At 41.2% G+C, this 22067-nt stretch overlaps 2 protein-coding genes across 2 annotated transcripts in view; one reads left to right on the forward strand and one right to left on the reverse strand.

The window, feature by feature from the left end:
* On the reverse strand, positions 1-20724 carry NARF (nuclear prelamin A recognition factor). The gene is made up of 12 exons (XM_074922339.1): positions 20659-20724; positions 19851-19939; positions 19211-19291; positions 18075-18218; positions 16287-16419; positions 14908-15042; positions 9895-10013; positions 8902-9031; positions 8143-8215; positions 5096-5233; positions 4334-4491; positions 1-3742 (listed from the first exon to the last, which is right to left on the reverse strand). The coding sequence occupies exons 2-12, from the start codon at positions 19875-19877 to the stop codon at positions 3501-3503; spliced, it is 1380 nt and encodes a 459-aa protein (XP_074778440.1). The 5' UTR covers positions 19878-19939; positions 20659-20724; the 3' UTR covers positions 1-3500.
* The window catches only part of CYBC1 (cytochrome b-245 chaperone 1), a 19442-nt gene continuing 17243 nt past the window's right edge, over positions 19869-22067 (forward strand). The window contains exon 1 of the mRNA XM_074922345.1: positions 19869-19967. The gene's annotated coding sequence lies outside the window, so the exon portion shown is untranslated. The remainder of the gene's footprint in view (positions 19968-22067) is intronic.

Below are 22067 nucleotides of genomic sequence, written 5' to 3' on the forward strand. Positions count from 1 at the left end.
CATCGTTCAGTATCAAGATTTATTTAGGACAATTCATGGTCATGCTCCATTTGAATACAAAGCACCAAAATTCAGGTAACTGAACATCATCCAAATATAATTGAGTTGAGACTGCTGCGTACAGATCTATCTGTTACTCTAGGTGACAGCATAGCCCACGGCTGTCCCTGTCCAGTAACTACAGCGGACAAACACAAGGTGCTGTGGCAGAGGCAAACTTACTGGAGAAGGACTAGCAAAAGTACTTCACAACGCCCGTCCCTTGTTGGGGATTGGATTGAAGGAAGGACTTGGCAGTCTCGGAATAAAGTACCATAACCCAAGGTATCAAGCGCTTGATAGACTCAAGTCAACAATACCCCAAGACAACTTACAAATTAATTTAACATTTCCAGTTACTTTCCCACAATCGAGCCAATTTAGGGTTTTCTAAAAATCATCTAGAGACAAGATTGTCTCAGCACAACATTCAACTGAGAAGTAAAGCACTCTGGCTGTGCCCACACCAGGAACTCTTCCCATTGCTGAAAAGGCAGGAGCAAATGAAAATTATTAGTTGCCAAAATTATATCAGGAAACTACGCAACGCTGTAGTTTCAGAAAGTGTGGCTACAAACACATCAACAATGACAGACTTCCCAACAGTAGATTTAAAAGCCAGAATCAAATCTTAGGCGAGCATTTCCCTATATATGAAGTTGCAACAAGGTTTTCTGATACATGTTAAAATTTCAGTGAAAGAAAATGGATAGGGAAAGAGTTATCACAGTTAAGGGAAATGATTTTTTAAAAATTTTTTTTCCTAACTGGCACTTTAAAGAAAGGAGCTTTAAAAACTTAAAATCAGTTTTACTCCAAAAAGTCTTATAAAACAAAAGTTGACAAAAAAAAGAGACAAGTCTCAGTCACTGTAAGTCACTAGTTATAATACATACATTCCACCTAGCCACTAACAGCTGCCCAGTTAGATGCCCTCCTCATCTCTGAAAAGAATACTGTGGCAGACAAATACTAGATTTTTACATTGCTACTATCTCCATAGGTTAAAACACTTGAGTAGATGGAAGAAATGGTGGATTCGACTGAAATAGTTTATTTTATGCACTGAGCCACCAGCTTCCCTTGTAGTGGGAGCACAGCACAGTATGTTGTAGGCAGATTTATTTCACCCGCTGGCCCCTCCCGTGGGTCTCCCACCAGCACGGGAAGCCAGGCTCTCCCTGCAGCCAGGCGAGCGTAATGGCAAAAGAGAACACGTACAGCAGTGCCACCGACACAAGAGGAGTATTTTTCAAGTTGTACAAATAGTCCAAGGGTATCCCTTCAGAACAGCAAGGCAGCTCTTTTGTAGTTTAGAGAAGATTTCATCAGAAAAGCAAGTAGCTTTTTCGTACCATTTCATCCAGTATACGCACATTAAAAAAAAATAAGCATACTATACAAAGAACTGAAGCAATATAATTTAAACATGCCATCAAGCTATAAACCATATATACATAGAAACATATGCCTGTACAAACAAAACCAGACCCCTTTATTACAAGATAATTCTGGTTTTAAGTTTTCAGAGGAAATCATGACAGATAAAGAAAATCAGACCAAAGGAGTTGGATGTTGCTTCTAAAAGTAACGTTCAGAGATGTCATGCAACACCACCATCTTTCTTTAGCAGACATTTGTTACAGTTTCAGCTATACAGAGGTCTTCCCACGATGTCTGGACTCCCTTCCTGAACAGAGGTAGATTTCTGTAGATGTTCTGATATTGCACCACGTAAGTATAACGTTTTTATTACAACAAGGAACAACTTACAAAGGCTAATTTATGGGTATAATCTCATTGTCTGCATTTAGGTAGCACAGTAATCAAATTCATTTGCACTTGAAAGAAACATCCCTCAAAGTGAAATGTTTTGCTATTTAGGTGGAGGTCCAATTGAAAGCTGCAGTTCTGTTAACAGCTTCACAAGAAGAGAACTCCCTCTTGTCATGAGGGTAACATCCCTAAGCCTGTCTCTCTCCTTTTGAGCCCCTGTTGTTTAGCCAATGCAGGAACTTGCACTGACTTCACTGATGCCTTTATCCCACCCACTGTCTTCAAGTTAAATGCGGATTTCAAACACACAGAGGTTTTTGCAGTATTCGATCTTACTCATACAAGTAGTTGTAACATTAAGAAATTTCCAAGAAGATTCATTCAGACTGCCTGAAATGATTAAAAAAGCCCATCCACACTTTCGGACTGGAAAAGGAAAGCTGAAACTTTGCTAGCTTCAAACAGCCATTAATCATGAACAAATTTGATGCTACGAGGAAAATCTGAACAAGTTTAGTAGTAGTTTCATTTTTTTTTTTATCCATCACGTTCTAACAACTCATGAAGTTGCAGAAAAGCTTGCATGCAAAGACCACTTTAAGATGTCTGTTAAATGAAACCTCTACAGCATACTTAAATAAATGCACCAAAATTAATGATGCCAAGGTATAGTAACTTTGATGAGCTCACAAGCATTGCTAAGTACTTTTTTCAGAGGCACTGCATGAAGTTATTTTTACAGAAGTCTGTCAACATGGAGATAAATGAAAGAACACTCTGGTATTCTGCATACCGAAATAGAGAATAAGAGTGCTCTAAGTCTGGCTCAGCAAATCTAGCAAAGTTACGGTATGAATGTGCTCGCATGACAGTGCATATGCACATTTCACTCTCACAAAGAAGCCAGACAAAGGAAGCAGCACCACTCTTCCTAGCTGCACATTTTTAAGAAAACTTACAGGGAATGTAAAGTTATTTTTGTACCAATCAACCTACTTGGAACTATTTTAAATGAAGGATTGCATTATAAGCATTTAGCATTAGTATCCCAAATTCAGTTTATATGAAGCATCCTGTTCCTTACAAAATACCACATCAGTAAGGAATGGTGACTAGTTTGGAACAGAATAGTTTTTGTTAAGATACAGATAGAAGGCATAGATAAATTCTTTACACTTCTCCATATACACACCTGTCTCTGTAAAGGTTTTGTTTTTTGTTAACAAGGCAAGCAAATCCCAGTTGCTTCACAACTGCAACAATACTGAAATTCACCATGACTATTTTCCTGTGATGAAAGAGACTGCATACCTAGGAGGAGGAGTAAAATTATCTCACCTCCTTGGGGGAGCCCATTTTGTAAAGTGAGTAACTTCATCGGGAACTACACTCCCTGCCCCTGGCAAAAAGTGCTTATGTACCTTGCAAGATCATGTTTTTGAATAAAGAAATTCATTAAAGGTGGGAGATTACACACAGTAAAAGATAAATGACAATGGCAGGAACCAGGGCTTTTGGAGACTTTTTTGTTTTTAAAAAGCAATGGCTCTTCACAAATAATAATCCACAATTAGGAAGCGTCTCATTCATACACTCGGCTAGTGCATAGCATCTGCAATTGCATAGAATGTTTCCAGTGCTGAATCTGTAACTAACCTAAGCAAATCTTTTGCACATTTGACTTATTACCATTTAATATCCAAATTGTTTGCTGTTTGATTTACTGCACTGTATTTGGTGTGCAAAGTTTCCTGGACTTTCTTGGAGTCCATGCCCTCCAGCCAGTCCTGGTACATCTGTTGTACGTGCACGTTGGTTTCTGGAAGTCTAACAGGTATTGCAGCATACACTTCTTCCATCTGGTTAAGCAGTGCTTTATCTGGTTTTCCATCTTCTGTTTGTGCCTGACCTTTTCCATTTAGGCACCCTTAGGGGAAAAAAAAAAAGGAAACAAAAAAGGCCGCAAAGGTGATGGAGACTTGATAGGAAGAAAAAGTTTATGTTAACTTAGAATGCTTTTTTCATACTTGTCTACAGAAAAAAAGTTGTCTCTACATAAACCACCCCCCCCACTACTAGCATTTGTATTGCCTTAAAGCAACTCCAATATCAACATCATCGGAGCGTAAATGAGGTTTCTATATCAACAATCTTTCTCTGCCTTCTCCATGGTTTTATGATCTTAATAATGTTCCTTGTCTCTTCCTGCCCTTGACAACCACCACTTCAGAGTATTTCCTCTGAGGTTTGAAATAATCATGAGAGCCATGCTGTCACTTATTTATAGGTCAGAAGAGAGCAAATAACATTGCGGTTAATTTTAGAAAACCCAATCAATTTCTGGGCCAACCCCGCACACGTAATTGGTGTTCCAGACTGTTCATTAAATAGTAAGCATTTTAGATTATTAAGAAGAGAATTAATACGGAACAAAATCAAGCGCTTGCCTGTAAGACAACTTTCCTTTGAAATTCAAGATATGTGTGTGGAACTACTGTGGATCCACAACTATTCTTACCTCCTGGGCAGGCAAGGACTTCTACAAAATGGTATAAAAACTTTCCTTTTTTCAACTTCAGAACCATGTTTTGGATATTTCTAAAGCCATAAGCTGCTGCAAAACGCAGTACTGTCTCACCATCCTTTTCAAGAGTAACTTCCTGAAAGTCCTTGTTCCTGTAAAGATACACAGAGTACATTTTAAACTCCCGCATGACCAAAGGGATGACCCAACTGTGCTGGTTTGTATTCAGACACTCTAAAGAGCACAAGTGTAACACTAAGATTAAGGTCAACTCTTCCAGTTTCTAAACTGAGTTAAGCAGAAGTTAGGATTGAATTTTTAGAATAGAATTATACTTATTTTTTAAGGGCAGGTAAGTTATAAATAAAATTAAAGCTAGCAGGAGCTACTTTACAGCAAGAAATCTACAGGTTTATAACGCAACTGCCAAGCAGAAAAAGAGCCAGGTTAGCAATAACAGCATTAGGGTTCACTGTAGTGAAAACCAAACCAGGGGAGGTTTATACTGGACATTAGAAACTAATTCTTTAACAAGAGGGTGGTTAAACACTGGAACAGGCTTCCGAGCAAGGTGGTCGATGCACCAAGCCTGTCAGTGTTTAAGAGGCATTTGGACGATGCCCTTAACACGCTTTAAATTTTGGTCAGCCCTGAAGTGCAGTTGGACTAGATGATCGTTGTACGTCCTTTCCAAGTGAAAATACTCTATTCTAACTAGTCCACCTTACGTGACAAGGACACAAAACTTTAACTTACTTTAATGCTTTGTAGGTGATTTCCTTGACATCCATGCCAAAAAGCTCCTTTGCAGCATGTTTAAAAATGTGCTCCAGGTAACCATCGGACCTCTTCCCATCATGCCTTACTACATCTCCCTCCTTTATATCATCAAACCTTGGAAAACAACAGAAAGATAGATCAACTCAAAAATTCCATTCCTTCACTTGAATAAAGTAGTGTGTTTTTCCCCTCTGTCTCCTCCCCAAAAAGAGTTTTATACCAGTGAGTGAGAACATGTTAACATTTTTATTTATTACAGCTTATAAAAATTTAAACTATCTAGGACAGCAGTAAAATGATGGAAAAATAAAATGAAAAAAAATATAAAAGGATGCAGGGCTTTCCATGTTCAAAAACCTCAAGCAACAGTTATTTATAAGAATGCACATTCAGCACAGCCTAAAGACTTGGTTAACAGCCATTCACTTTACCATACACTTTTGACAAAAAACCAAATCATTTGTGGCCTGTGAAAATATAGAAGTACTTCAGAAGTTAGAAGCCTTTGCTCGGGAAGAATTCTCCTGCTCCCAGAGCTGTCTGTCACAGCCTGTAACACTGTGCCACTCAAATAACAAGTATCAGTACAGTTGCAAGCAGGAAAAAAACACTGTACCTTTAGATAAGTGCTACACAATAGTTCAGGAAAGAAAATTAATGAGATCATATCCAGTGGGCATTGCAGTCACCTGGAGGTTCACCTGTCCCCTAGTTAAAACCAGCACTGGGGAGCACATGTTGCTGTAGTATAAACTACTGGGATGTGTGCTGGTGATGGCCAAAGACCACAGCTCTACAGCCTCATGTTCCTTTCTGACAAAGGATCGACAGGGGAGTGTGGCAATGCTAGTTTCAGGAGGAGATATTTCTCTTCAGATTAGCAAATGGACAGATTATGTCCTTTGCTCATACATGTAAAAGCCTCTCCAGCTGCAGTCTAGTGACCTTCTTCCCAGGACATCCAGCCATGACCTTTCCTAGCCTATGCTGCTAGCTCTTGCCTGAGCAGCAGGCCAGGCACAGCGTCCAACCACAAAACAAAAGTGAAAATTACCTTACTGGCAAAAATGCTGAAGTTTTCATAATGACAGAGAAACATTTTAATCACTGAAGAGCTGGTTTACAAATTCAGTATGCCTATCCCCTATATGCTATGCCATTGCATCTACTTAAGAACTATTGCAACTTTTGGTGGCTGGTTTTTGTTTGTTGGTTTGGGGGTTTTTTTTTTCACCTTGAGTGATTTTGTTTCATGATATGTCTCCTTATCTTAGCCAATTGCTATTTGTTAGCATTCTTAGCATATTTTAGACTAGATATTAGGAAGCATTTCTTGACAGAACGGGGTTGTTGGGCATTGGAATGGGCTGCCCAGGGAGGTGGTGGAGTCCCCATCCCTGGAGGGGTTGAAGAGTCGGGTCGACATGGCACTGAGGGATCTGGTGCAGCTGGGAACTGTCAGTGTTAGGTTAAGGATTGGACTGGATGATCTTCAAGGTCTTTTCCAACCTAGACAATTCTGTGTGATTCTGTGATTCTCTAGCTACAAAAGCGAGTTGAGAACTCAAACGTGAGTTGTTTTGTTCATACCACTGCTTTAATACCAAGCACCAAAAGTTGCTGCTGTGCTGGGACTTGTTTTAAGACAAGGAGTTCGAGTTACATAAATTTCTCCACAAAATCTACTTTTAGGGCATGAGAAGAACAAAAAAATCTATGTCATCAGGTCTCACAGCCTGAACCAGTATTATCAGATTAGTCCTTTTAAAATTATTTTCTGAAATAAATTGATCCAATAAAACAAGTATATTCTGAGTAAAGAGCTTGTTCTTTCCTTGGACAGGTTGATTTAGAAATAAATTACCATCTCTGTGCGATTATGACTGTAAGAACTTTATGTAATTCTCATTCTGTGTAGCAATCTCTGGTAGAAGTAATCACAGGAGCTGGAGCTACACTACAAACACAGCTCTGAAAATGTTACCACTGTACCACTTAAATTTCTCCAGTCTAGACAAGGTCCAAGCAGGACACGAACTGAAAGTGAAAAGGATTTTTTAAAATTTCCAGAGCTTTCTATTTTATGCAAGAAAACATGTTTATTGCTCCACTATCGCCACTTTGGAAAGATACCAAATAACATCTGTCACACTTGAACAAAGATCAGCGAGCAGTGAGACCAGCCCTTGTAACTAAGCCTGACAATTAAAACAACATGCATGTTGCTTTCTGAGCCAGTCATACAGTAAGCAAACAAAAATCTCTTCAATGCTTTATGTGATTTTTCACCTAAAGCACGTTTCAATTTTATCTAATCTTGAAAAACTAACTGCTGTTTTCAGTATAAAAACAATTAATTACCGTTTCCTGAAAGGGTGCTGCTTCTGTCAATTCTACAAGAACATATTAGGGGAAATGGAAATTTACTGTCAAGATGCTGCTCTGAATGGGAGGGAAGCACAGAACAGATGGTCAACCCCATGACTGCATCCCAGCATCTTTGTGTGAGGCCAGACAGTTGGAGGGGGGCAAATGAAACTGCTCAGCCTTATACAAGCTCAGGCACAGGAGAGCTCTGAATGGGGTCAACCCCTTCAGACAGTCACACTTACGAGCAAGCTGTGAACTTGCTACAGTCAAATCTAATATCACTACATTAAAATATAAATAAGAAGCTACACAAATCTTCAAAAATTATAAATTTTAAAGGAGTCACTAGATCAGAGTCATTACCTCGAATTATCTGCTTTGTTTTCAGTGTATACAGTGCTATATTATCATTTTCATATTACTTTTATATATAGTAATGAAGATTGAAGGGAATACTTTGGGATTTTTTTGCCACTATATAAAGGATGACGCTTTAGTATACTGAAGCTCTGATGCAGGCTTTTTTTCTTGAAAAAGAAAAACCATTTTTTTTGGAGAAGTTTTACATTTATGTTGAGTATGTATGCTCAAAGGTGGTGTTATCTGTCATCAAATACAGGAATATGGAAGCAATCCACAACAAAACTACTTACAAACTATCTACAGCTACTTCAGTCACATCTTTCATAGACACATTTTTCTGTTCCATTATTTGGACAATTTCACCTGTAGGAAAACACATGACATTTTACTTTCAACACAAAGCAAAATGCACATGCTGTGCCTCTGTTTAAGAGATCAATATCCCAACACCTGTATGTGCTACAGTCATTCTCCAATTCTTTACTAGAGTCAGTTCCCTCCAGTAACTGAGAAGGCTGACACTTCCAGCCCTGAAGAAAAGGGCCTTCAGCTTGCTCCAAACTTTGCATAACACTATCTTCAGCCTTTCTGTTAGGTAGAGTTTGGAAGATGTTTCTATACTGCAGGGGAAAAAGAAGGATACACAGTTTGGACGTTAAGCCTAAAGAGAAGAGCCATACCAAAAAGCCACTGGTGTCATGCATTTGTGATGTTATGAATAATCCCAGTGGAGATCCAATAGACAAGAAAGACTTTAAATATGGATTTACACAACTCTTACCTTTCTCAAGAGGCTGACAAAAATGAATACCTGAATCTTGTTTTCAGATTAATATGAACTTAGAAGGAAATTATTTTCCACTTTGCCTTCCCAGACAATACCTATACTACCAGCAGCACAAAAACATGTACTTATTTTTAAAGCAGAAAAAAAAGCCAACCTTACAACTAAAGCAGTCTTGAACAAAGCAAAGTTTGGCATAAAAGCTATTCCAACAATGGTGATTCACTTGTATCTTTATAAATAGTAAGTTTAAAGAAGATTTAACCTGATGTCAGAACACAATCAACTTCTTGTGAATTATACAAGGCAGTGTAGAAATCTTCCCGCAAGGCTTCCAGTTTTTTGTCATAACAAGGCGCCACAATTACATGGAAAATTTTATCAGGAGACAAGTTCTGTGGAACACAGAAGAGAACACATGTGAAACTCCATGAAAAGCAGAAGACAGCTTGAAGGATGACAAGGACAAAAATAGGATCATTAATTCTATGCAGGTAATACTAGTAAGCAATCCCCAGCAATTAAATTTAAAGACTGCCACACACAGATGATTTGCCAGAAGTCACAAAGACATCCAAAGTCAGTCTTCCGGCTGAAACTTTTACTTATTCCTTCCGATCACATTTTCTGCAGCTTTTGATTGCCTTAGCAAGTGAATGCAAGTCAGGACTTCAGAATTCTGTTTTCTAGCTGTCACTCATTCACTTTAATCCACAGCAAGCCCATCAATATTTCCCTGTGCGGAGACAGAAATACCTTCCTATATCATGTGGATGCATTTGAATTTAATTATGCTACGTGGAAAGAACAGCAACTTGTTCAATGTACAAAATTGAGAAGATAAAGTTTAGTTTCCAGGATAGAATGCTTTTAGTGATGCCAGATAACAGGGCAATCTCTACGCTATTCTCCTCCACTCCACTGTTTTGGCTGTGTTATAGAACAGCATTTGACAAGAATCTCTTTAGCTACCCTGGATTTAATTTTATTCATAAATATCTAAATCCATGTTGCACCGGGAGCACAAGGATTGCTGCCAGTTCACATCACACCCCACGAAATGAGGTTCTTTGTATATTCTTCTTACTATTGCCACCTGTACGGCAGCAGAGCACCATTTATTCTTCAAGTAAAGAACAAATCATTTAGGAAGATGCTTTATCACTTTACAATACACTAAGACATATTTCTGTATTAAAACCCACTAGCCCATCTTTTTAGAAGAGTATAATGGTAAAAATAAATTGGAATTACCTACCTGCTGCCTGGCAAAGTAGCCCTTCACCAGGGAGCCCATGATCTGCTGTGGAGACTTCGCAGTGCAAATGTGAGAGGTCACAAGATTGGCAAGTACCCTTTCAGCATACCGGATCCAACCTAGAACAAAAGAAAAATCACAGCTAGACAACAAATTAACACAGAAACATGGTAAAGTGGCAGCAGTTACAGAACATCACTTAAAAATGAAACCCCCTTCAAGGCAGGTGGGACACTTCCATGTAGGCTGGAAGCCTCACCTAGGGAACTACAGGAAACCTTGAAGCTCTGTTAATAATGCTTTACAGTTGGCTATCAATAATTCACAGTGTCATTAATTCTAGACCTAGAAGCCACTGTGAACTTCATGACCCTTTCTAATGTATAGATTTAACAAAGCAAATAGAACAGGACCCCAGCTAACAAAGAGTAAGTTGACTTTTTAGACCTCAGCCCTTGGATCACCAGATACTACAACAAATGTACTCTGTTAGCTGCTTAACTGTAACCTTCTGTTTCCTGAGATTTAATATCCATGCACCCAGCTTGCCTCCTCTAGAACAGAAGAGTCACATGGAAGCATTATCACAAGATGCACATGGATTAAGCCTGGAAAAAAATGGCTTCTTTTACTATTGTTAGAGTAGCCACACCTTCTTTAGAAACACCCACACTCTCAATCACACATAGTAATCAACTGCAATCTCTGTGTTCAACATTCTTAGTTACCCAAGAGTCCCCCTCCGTTTCAGCAGACTCCCTTCAGCATTTCAGCTATGATATTATTCCCCACCTGCCAGAACAGGAACTGACAAATGAGCAGATTAAGTTATTTAGGGTGTGCAATTCTCTCTTAGGCACTGAAAACAACAGCCCAGAATCTCTCACAGCAAGGATTGAGAACTTTTTGCTTCGCCTACATGAACTGAGAAGCAGATACCTAAATTGCACCGAAGTTTTAGGCCCAGCCTTCTAGGGAAGTGTATTGCTTTTGGCACTAAGAAATAAGGAAAAATATCACACTTAAGTCTTTTATCTTCAAATGGATTATAATGTTTACATAAAGAGAAAAATTGCTGTGAAGCACATGCTGCCCAGGAAAGGTAAAACCTGCATGTTAATTCTTAAACTTAAACATTACCAGGTGTTCATTCCAAGTCAGAACACTGCCACAAAGGCCAATGGCAGCACATAACTGGAATCCAAGCAGTGTTCAGATTGTTTGTCACTCTATAGCAGAAAAGTGTTTTTTCTAGTGTAATATAGAATTTTGCTGATGAAAATGAGAAAGTATAAGCATTAGGGAAACATAAGGATCCTCCAGCTGTTTAAATATTCTCTGTTCTTGTTAAAGTATAGGCTTCAAGATTAACAGACACCGGTCTCCATGGAAAAATCTCAGACATGTATCATCTTCAACAAGCATTCATTTCTGTTGTAGAAAAAGCTAGGGACTCAGGGATTTACATGTCAGAACTGTGCTGAATTGCTAGACTCTTGAATAGGAACTTTGCTTAATGTCCAACTTTAATTGGGACTTTAAGGCCAAGATATTACCTGCAACAAAGGACTTAATTTCTTGGTGCTTGGTACAGAGGCTGTATTAGGCTCTGTACCAAGCCATATATTCTGCACAATATGTATATATCCTATTTCTTATATGTCTTTACTCTCAAGTGCTGTCAAAATAGAACAAAAACTGCTTCAAACAAAATAAGGACAGTTTTAAAAACCACAGTTCCTTGTACTTTAGTAGCATTTCTGGAAGGTCCTTCCCTTATGTACTGCAACTATGACTACCATTAATCACCACAGCACTTCTGCCATGAGGCTGGTTTTTAGAATTGGAATGTTTTAGATATCGTAGTCATGAACTGTAAGAAAGTTTCACTAAATCCCAAAAGATTTCTGGCAGGTATTGTCCGAAGCAATTTCTTAAATTGCTTCTTTCCTTGCAGTAGATGGAACAAGTGCCTAGTAGTTCCAGCTCCACAGTGACCATTAGTCACTGTTTAATTACATAAGCGGCCCTGGTGAATGAGCAACACAAAGCATTTATCTGCACTTCACATATGCACGAGCTGTTTCTGCCTACTCATCAGCAGGGCTGAATTCCAGAGCCACAGTTACATGAAGCCAAAGATAGCCAGTTCTTACATCAGCGTACCTCTGTACTCATACACACCCTTCATCAATTCATTCAGATTCATTTGTTGGCTTGCGTTAGCATCACAGAACAACCAGAAACCCCTACAAACCCCTGTACAAATTCTTGCAGGTGTATTTCAGAACACGTTCTTTTTTGTGGTTTATTGTGAGTAGATCACAAAGATGCACGATATAAACATCAGCATAAACTGCAGAAAAACTAAGAAAACTTTTGCTACTGTACACCCCCCCATGCCCCCCCATACCTGTAAAAAGAAATTAGTTTAGTTGACTGGGAAAAACCACCTGAATCCTCAGTAGTTATGCTATTCCTACTTATGCTGTAAGCCTGCCCCACTGACCTGTTCAGGGAGTTCACGGAGGCTGGCCATGCACTAAAAATGCTGCCTGGTTCAGAGAGCAAGTGCTTCATGTTGCTTACCGGTTTGGTAGATTAAGGAAGAAAACTGATTACTTCTGACACATTACATATACAATCAGTAGTTACACTGTTGTACTTTCAACAGAAAACAACAAACAAAAAAATTAGCTCGCTCTTAAGGGAGCAGCAAGAGGAGGAGGTAAGAACAAATCAGGCAGAGACAAAGAACATCCTTTTATCAGGTTATGCTCTTTTGCTCCTGGTAGATTTTACACCACAGAGCACTCCTGCAGAGGGTGATATTTCTATGGAAAGTTACACCCGAAGATAAGTAAGAGGAAAGCAGTTATACTTGAGTTCACAATGACCTTGCATCTTCAGAGCTATATAAAAAAAACATTCTGTGATAAACACAGCCAGTAAAAAATAGTCCTGGGATAAATTTATGTAATCTGAGGGTAGAGAGAGGAAGGAGAATGAGGAACAGAAAATGCACCCAGACAATTAAATTCAGGAAACACAGCAAACAACCTTAAAGATGATGATGACTTTTTTTTTTCTGTGGTTGCTGTCAACAGGAATGAAATACCATATGCTTTCAGAATGGATTTACAGTGATTATTTCTATTCAGTTTTCCACGAGATGGAAAGCACCCATGCTTCTGTTAGCTATCTGCTGTGGTATAGATGTTAACATCGTAACTAGCACTGAAAATGGAAACAATCTTCTGTAGAACATACAAGAAAAGTGCACCATTAACTATTTTAAAGTACTTCCAATGAGAGCAGCAGATAATCTGAGCTGTTTCTAGATGGAGAAAATTAAAGTTATCTCAGAAGAAGTTCTAAAAGAAATTCTCAGTCTTGAATTTTAAGTGAACCATGTACAACAAGACAAAGCTAAGTACTAGGGGGGTTGTTTCAACTTTGCAGGTTTTACATGAAAAAGCAGCAACATACAGTATGTCTGCTCCTAAAGATAGGAGGTAACACTAAGATAATAGTAACAGAAAAAAAAAAAAAAAAAAAAAAGAGACTCTTCCTTGTAATACATATGTAATTCCTAAAGTGTAACCCAGATACTTCCACTACAGAATACACAGAACAAACAAAAGTACAATTAAAGCATCGGTATTTAAACTTTTAAATCAATGACAACAGTAGATTCTGGGGATCACCAAATGCAACTAACTCAGTCTCTTGTCATTGTAACTTCTTTAAAGGATGCAATTCACTTACTTCAAAGCTAGAAAGAAACATTTTTGTATTTTTTGAAAAAGCAATACCATGAACTTCAGTGTGGAGTTAAGGGTGGGGCTTAGGCAAAGGAGTTACTTTTACCTCCTTTTTGATACTGCTTTTTTTAGGAATGTGACTGAAACTGAAATGACAGTGTGCTAACAAATGGAAAAAGTAAACAATGACTGAATGTTCTACATCTTTTCAGTTTTAAGTGCAGGTTCTGTTCATAACAGAACAAGTTCTCAGGTACAAAATTCTCAGAGGCAAGACATTTAGTGAGTCAAGTCCGTGACATTTCAAGCGGGAATTATTTTCTAAGTGTTAGACATAACCATCTCACAGTCATTAAGAGTAATGTCACTTGCTACTTCCCCCTAGGCTTAAGTGGCAAGTTCAAAATTTTGCTAAAATAATAGAGATTGTGGTTTAATTATATCAGTTAGCAAAGCTCTTTAAAGATTCTTTTCAATAAGGAAATATCACATTAAACTTTGTGGTTTGGACACAGAGGCAGAAGTCACTAACTCCTCAATTCCAGTTCTGATTAATTTCTCCTAAAGGTCTTACACAAAAGCACCAGAAATCTCAGTTTCGTTACCCAGAGATTCATATGCAATATATGCTTCTTTCACAGAAGTGATGAGAAATACAACTGACTAATAAATGCCACATACATACACTAGCATAGGAAATCGGTAGTTCAGGTTCTTTGTCTTGTCAGAGGCTGTGGACTACAGTAAGGTTTTGGGTTGGTTTTGGTTTTTGGTTTTTTTTTTTTTTTGAAGACCAACAACAGAATTTACACTCTTTACCTTTTACAGAGCTCAAACAGAAGACAACTCTAAGATGCAGATCGGGGATTTACGGCAACCTTTCCATCTGCCTGCGTAAGGCCCTACACTGAATTAGCACATCTTCCTTACCCGGCATGATCACACCCATTCTTTGTCTGCATGATTCACATTTATGGCTGTGGCACCCCACTTACAAACAGCAAAGCTGATGATGGCTGTTGGAAACAAATTCTGCTCTCCCAACAGCCCATGAAAAACAGGCCCATCTAGCAACACACTGCAAGGCACTAAGGATGATCAGCGTTACTGGTAACAAGTACTGTGTGTGATATATTAAGTGCTGTAAGTTAGATAAGGCTCCCAAATGAAACCACCCTTCCCTTAGTTCCTTGGAAGTTCCAATGAGACTGGGCTGAAGTGCGGGAAGGTCGGAGAAATCAGTTCTCACCAGGGCAAGCAGAGGCAAACATTGGTAAGGCATGCTCCTCCTGGTTCCTCCGCTGATACCGCTGCACAAATTCCCTCTGGCTCTCCAGGATACTGAAATCAGCAGCTATAGTGGTGTCAAATACATAATGCACCCCTATGAAAGAAGGCAGTAAGGACAGTGAATTACTAGAATGTTTTCCATCTCACAGGCTTCTTTGCAAGTTCCTCCAAAACCTTGGAGGATCAATGGGTATATTCCCTCCCCTCTCCAAATTTTCACAAACAGTAGAGTCAAAAATAAAAGCCATACATTGAAAAGCTATCCTCTATGTTATGAATATAAACAGACCCATCAACTTGCTAATGCTGACTAGCAATACTTCAAATAGTTGTCTGCTTCCTTCCAGCATATATTTGCTTATTAATTGAATGAAATTTTACAATTCCTGGGCTATATGCAGTGACTCTAGAAAAGGAACATTCTCTTCAAGGCATGCTGAAGTCACATACCATTACCCACAAAAAACATACCCAGCTAAGAGGCCTATCTTCCACCGCTGAAGCTGCCTGCAAAGCTACACGAGCCTATCACCAACATAGCAGAGACCACCTGTCTGCTTATTTAGCAGCATACTCCTGATATGCCTACGTAATACTGAGCACGTCCTCGCAGCAAGTGAGGCACAGATAATTAACACATTCTAAGTGGGGCACACCAGAACTCAGCGCTCCTTTTAGAGGAAGGAAACATACTGGGAAGAGAAATGTATAAAAACTATGAAATAAATAAATATATATATATATGGAGGAAACACCTTATAGGTTTATTACCGTCTTTTTCCTTCCTCCCTCAAGTACATAAAACCCAAACCTATAGGCAAAGTGAGGTTTGTTTTTTAAATAAAATTTGTATATACAGTATAAAGACCAAAGGAAATGTAACCTGAATGTAAAATAAGCAGATGCAACAGTTCTTGCATGTAATTTCAAATTACACACAAAGCAGAACTGAGAATCTTCTAGAGATATAATGTGTCAGAAGGACTGGAAGGCATTTTGGATAAGAAATCCCTCTTCCCTCAAGTTACAAAATAAGGGGAAAATCTTACTGGAAGCTTATGACAAAATCCTCCCTGATTTCTTGGTAGCAAAGGTTTTGAAGACAGTTGTATAATGTCCTTCTATTCTGTGACCTTTACTAGCAATAGGGCAATGCCACCAATCCATTTCTGAAACTGGTGTATGTCATGCTGGTGCACTGTCATTAATATCACAGAGTGCATATATCAAACTCTAAACTAGATTGTGCAATGGCATTTTATGACTGCATAACAGAATTCTGCTGAGGAAGCAAAAAAACTAAATAATCTCCCCTTTCTGCTCCACTGTCAAACTTACCGAGACTTTTGAGGAAGCCACAGAGTCTCTTGGCTGCATCATTCACAGAGAGATTGAATTTAGCAGCAAAATAAGGCAATGACTGAGGGCATATAGACACTGCCAACACTTTGTGTTTTGAGGTATCACATTTCTGGTAAACAAAACAGAAACAAAGGAAACTAGGTATGTAATTACAACAGGGTAAGGCTCCCTACTTTCCCTCCCTTTTCCATTCCTGAAGTTATTCCTCAGTGTCCTATGCTTCAGTGGGTCAAATCATTAACACCTCTAGGAAACAACAGCCAAGGCTCCCGAGGGCAGGACAGGATGTTCCTCTGATCCCGCCAACGTTCATCTCTTATCATCTGTAGATGTTTCTTTTATATAACTCAGGGGAATCCATCCTTTTTAGGAGAATTATGTGGTTGGTCTCCTAATGGCACAAGGAAAGTTAAGAGACATTCATCGCCTATGATGTTCTAGCAATAAGAAACATTCTAGCAAACACAAAAAAAGCTGTATATTTAAACATTAATGAGAAACTAATGTTTACAGGAGCATGGGCATTTGAAGTTACAAATACAACCCAGCAAATTAGAGATCTGATCGTTTGGTAAGGCTCCTATGTCTCTATCACTGAAGTTGTTGAGGGAAACTGGCAAGATAGTACCTTCCACAAACCAGCATTTGTAGACACTGAAGAACCCTTTGAAAATACCCAAGATGATGTGCAACTGTACAGCTCTAATGACTGCGATATTTGTTTGAAGATGAATCTTGTGTTTCAGCTGGGATGTTTTCCACACTAGTGGAACCCTTGGAAGACAAACTGGAACTATGCCACAGACAAAAGTCACCCTAAAAAAGTTAGAGACCATAGTTTGTATAGTGACCCTTCAAGTAAAGCTTCTGACTGCCTGGAAGGCATCTCTCTTGTTTACAGTCCTCTTTTGGTACCTGGCTGCCTCCCTAGTGTAGACTTCAGGTTCTCTCAACAGGATCATTTTGACCCAAACCACTCCCCCTCCTTTTCTTCCTTTTTTTCCTCAGGTATGACAACATCATAACATATGGAGAGTTAAACCAATTCTAAGAAAATTGAATCACTATATAATCAATCCTCTTATTTATGACACACACATACAGATTAACAAAACTCATCAATTCTGGTAGCTATTTCATACCAAGTAAGGACACAGAAGCCTGGAGCGGAATTAAACTAATTCAGTATCAAGACCTAAAGAACTGAGCACTGTACATAGCGACTAGCTTCCAGGAAATCCAGATCTTAGCAGAAAATAAGACAGCAGTAGCAGAACTTTTATAAGTGTTCTAAGAATCTGGACCAAAAAAAAAAAATCTGCTCCAAATATAGTCGGCTCAAATATATATTAAACCAATTCTGCTTTCAAAAACATGCCTGGGTAACTTTGTATTATGTAGATACATTGGCACCAAAACCACCCAGAACTGTCCTAGTAACAAAGATGTATTTATGAACATTGAACCACAGACTACTTTGTAACTAGAGTACTGAGGTAGTTGCATTTTCCAAAAATGTTTCTTCTGCACTTGCAGTAACTTTCCTCCAGCATTTAGGTTAAGTGCTATGATCTTGCCTATCTAGTGCAAAACTATTTTAAGTACTCTAATGTTCATCTTGCTTGAAGCTTTCACTTCCTCTTTGGAAAAAGCATATCTTGACAAATCTTCACATTATCTGCCTTGGGAAACCGAGCTGCTTAGTCATTCTGTAACCGCCACCTCCTCACAGAAAACTGCGTGTTATTGTTTATGTCACTTTACCTTATTAAGGTTTAGAATACGAAAGAGCTCCTTCTGATTCTGCTGGAAAACTCTGGCTCCTTCTTCTGATGTCATACAATTGTCACAAGCTAGGCAGTCACTAAGGAGTATTTTAGCATTAGCCAATGTATCAAACTCATTTTTCTGGAAGGAAAGAAAAGTAAGCAAGTATTTAATAATGATCAAGCAATTTTCAAGACCTCTGCGATGACCCAGCTGAAAAGCGAACATGCCGTCACTGTTTTGTTCAAAACATGACAATCCATGACACTTTCATAACATTCAAGATTACTTAGAAGTAATCAAAACAATTTGTGCCATTCCTCTTCATGGCTCTCCTCTTATTATTACTGTGAAACTGAAAAATGTTTAAGTGTAAACACAAATCTAAATTTAGCCCCCTAGTCCATGTTCTAGTAACTTGATTTGCATTGCATTTTAGTGCTGACAGTCCCCATCAACCTACCAAGCAACTGAGAAAAGTTTTACTTGAACTATTAAACCTCTTCAATAGCCAGATGCCTCTCTAAGAGCAAGATGGCTTTGGCTTTTTAGGAGGTAAACCAAACTGAATGCAATCCTACAATTACATTGAATATATACTGTAAGATCAAGAGTTTCATACTTCTGGCTACAGTACCATTGGCAGCTTATCTGTGGGAAGAAGGAACACTTGGACAGAAGTGTAACCTAACTGGACTACTTGCAAAAAAAAAATTCCTTCAATTAAGAACACACTCCCTGGGAAAGTTAACTTGATGAAGAGCAGGAGGTAACCTGAAAGCTTGTCTAGTATAAAGACTAGAAAGACATTTTGTGCACTTGTACTATCAAAACTTCTCTTTTCTCCTTACAAGCTGTCTCTGTTTTGAATACTTGATACAAGATTTTAATAAAAATTTTTTTAGAACTTCAATTTCTAGTTTGTGTTTGCATAATAAGGGGTTTTTTAATTTCACCTTTTTTAAAGATTCTCGATTCTCATGTTATGTCCAGAAGCGCTCGTATTGCTTATAACTGCTTGTTGATTAGTGTTGTATTTAGTACTTTAAAGTTATCTACTTATACCTCCTTTGGGGTACAAAATAAAAAAAATACAGATAAGATTATATTACAATTTTCAGAAGTAACGTTACCTCTTCAAAACCATCATTTGAACTCAATGCATCGACTGATGTACTTTGTGTATCATCATTTTTCTGTTTTTTACTGCATTCCTGAAACAAAGCATAAAATACACATATCATGCAAAATACGTTCAGTGCTCAACAAGGACATCTTTGCTGAGCTGTTTGTATCACTAAAACTAATCTAGTTCCCTTACAGTTTTGGGCAGCGCTGTACCTACACCTCTATGAGCAATGCCTTCTTTGCAAAGGGCATTTGCTACGGTAAAAAGAATTCCTCAGAATTTCACTTGCTTCATCAGTTCCACAGTTCCGAGCGGTTTTTTTTACCCCGCGGGGAAGATTAAACTGAGCAGCTGCGCCACAGCGGCGCTACGTGCCGGCTCCAGGCACAGGCACGGCCACGGCCGCGTCCCGCCGGTAACGGCGCCGGGGCTGCCCTCCGCAGAGGAAGCGGGCGCGGGGCCGGCGAGGCCGGTGACCTTGGAGCCGGCAGCCAAACGCCGCCCGCCCTCACGGGGCAACCCGGGACGCCGCCGCCTCACCACCAGGGGAGCCGCCTCCGCCGGCTGCCCGCCCACCCCCCCCGGTGGCGCCCCCCAGCTGAGGGGCGCGGGCAGGGCCCGCCCGGCCGCCGCCCCTTCCTCACCTTTTTGGTGCAGTTCTCGCACTTCATTTGCGGTCCGGCCGGCGCCCCCCGGCCGTGGCGCGGCTGCCGAGCGGTCCTCGCCGCCGGGGCTGCAGGACAGGGGCAGAGCGGCGCAAGGTAGGTGAGCCCCCGCGCACAAGCGGCGGGCGCTGCCAGGCCAGTCCTCCCTCCCTCCTCTTCCTCCCCTGCCTCCCGTCCCCGCCGCCCTTTGTTGCCGTGCCCGCCTCCTGCCCCTCTTATCGCCCCCGCCGGGCGGTCCCCGCAGCCATGCCGCGCCGCCGCCGAGGCGGGCCGCCCGCCCGCAGCCAATACGGCCCCCGGGGCGGGGGCGGCCCCGCCGCGCCCCTCACGTGCTCCGCAATTAACCAGCCTGTAATTAAACAACAAACGCCGCCCGTCCCTTCCCCGCCGCCCCGAGCCCGTTACGTGGTGCGAGGGGGTGCCGAGCGCTCCCCGCAGCGGTGCTGGAAGAGGCGCGGGGCGAAAACCGCTCGACGACAGGAAGGGCCCCCGCGGGGTTCAGGCCCCCCGGAACGCGCGGAGGCTGCTCCGCAGCACGGGCCTGTTTCCACCGGCGGAGCGGGGCTCCCCCCCGCCCACAGTGCGGGCAGCTCTACCGCCCCCCCGCCGGCTCTACACCCCCCAGCCCCCGCCACCCAGACTGAGGGGACGGGAGGGCGGGCGGGCTGCCACGAGCTCATCAGCTTAACGGGGGGAAAAACCCCCCAACAACCCAACTCAATCCCCCTCAAAACCCCAAAACAGCCCAAAAAGCGGGGGCAGAAGAACGAAGAACCGGGCACCGTACCTCGCCGCCGCGGTGAGCTGCGGAGCGGGGGCGGGCCGCCGAGCCTGGCCGCAGCGGCGGGCGGGGCAGGCGGCGCCTCACCCACCGCCTTGTCGCCGGCAGGTTCCCGGCTGGGCCCGCCGCCTCCCCGCCCCCCCGCGCGGCGGGGCTCATTGTGGACCTGAGCGCCGGCACGTAGCCGCCGCCGGCAGCGCGCCGCCGCGGGGCGGGCACGGCGGGATCCCACGGCGCGCGCCCGCCCGCCCCGCCCCGCACTGCGCGGCCGCGGTCCTTCCGTGGGTCGGGACACCCCCCCCCGCCCGGGCCGTTCAATCCCCCCGGGGGGAAAGCGGGGAGCGGGCGCGCGGGAGCCGCCAGGCACGTGCCCGGAGCGGCCCCGCCCCTCCCTCCCCGCAGGACCCCCAACAACTGCCCGGAACGGGCCGCGTTCCCCAAAGGTGTGCTGCTTCTCTAGAGCTTCTTTGCCTATTTTTTAGCAGTTATATCATATAATCGTTATGTCCCCTGATTTTTGTTTTCTTTCGGTCCCTTTTAAATGGAGTAACACTATGGAAGTTACTAAATACATCATTACCGTTTCGTTTAACCAGTATGCTATGATTTCCCATTTCTGCAACAAAATACAGGTAGGGGTGATCCTGTCCCCAGGCAGGTACCACAGACCCTCGTGTACAGCGTCACACACCAGCCTCCCACAGCCTCAACTATCAACTAGGATGCTTATCATTTATATCACAGTGGCCGTCTTTCTAAACCTTAGGTTGTAACATTTAAACAGAAAGGTTCAACCCACGTTTTAATCCTCTTTTAACCCCCTGCCCATAGACAGGCTTGTATAAGCGTACACCTACGGAGAAGTTTTTCAAGTATAAAATGACATTTTAGACATTAAACCGCAGAACTTCCAACAAAGAGGCAATTTCCTGCCTAAACTGCACCTTTACCAAGCACATTGGGTAAATCCCCTCCTGTTATAAGTAAGGTCTCATGCTTTAATCCACAGATAGCGTTTCTGTTAAGCACAAATGGCAATGCTGTACAAGAACTAGAAACAGTCATGGTACAGAGTTTGACGTCCAAAGACAAAACTCTCAAAATGCTTCTTTCACTGCAGCTGTCTGTAAAAGACATCACAATCCAGAGAAACAAATGTTTGTGGATTTGGCTGTTAAAAGATTTCACAATCAAATTCGTGTTTTAAAGATAAACCCAGAGCAGAATGTAAAAAGAATGTGTTTGTTTGGCTTTGATTTTTTTTTTTTAATTTACAGACTACAGGTGAGTTAAGGTCAAGAAAATGAGGAATTCCTTAGCTTTACCATAATGAAAGCAAACAGAAACGCTTTCTTACTGCCCATTTAAAGAAAAATAAACTGATACTGCTTTTCATATACCCTGGAAAAACATCA

This window comes from Athene noctua, chromosome 18 (assembly GCF_965140245.1).
Source record: "Athene noctua chromosome 18, bAthNoc1.hap1.1, whole genome shotgun sequence".
In the NCBI taxonomy this organism is placed as follows: Eukaryota; Metazoa; Chordata; class Aves; order Strigiformes; family Strigidae; genus Athene; species Athene noctua.

Bases quoted from the DNA above. Each gene is read 5' to 3' on its own strand.
- NARF (XM_074922339.1), bottom strand. From the start codon at position 19,877: ATGAAGTGCGAGAACTGCACCAAAAAG. The intron at 16,420-18,074 runs GTAAAGTGACAT...TTTGTTTACCAG, and splicing joins GTATTCTAAACCTTAATAAG to AAATGTGATACCTCAAAACA. The intron at 3,743-4,333 runs GTAAGAATAGTT...TTTTCCCCTAAG, and splicing joins AGTCCTTGCCTGCCCAGGAG to GGTGCCTAAATGGAAAAGGT.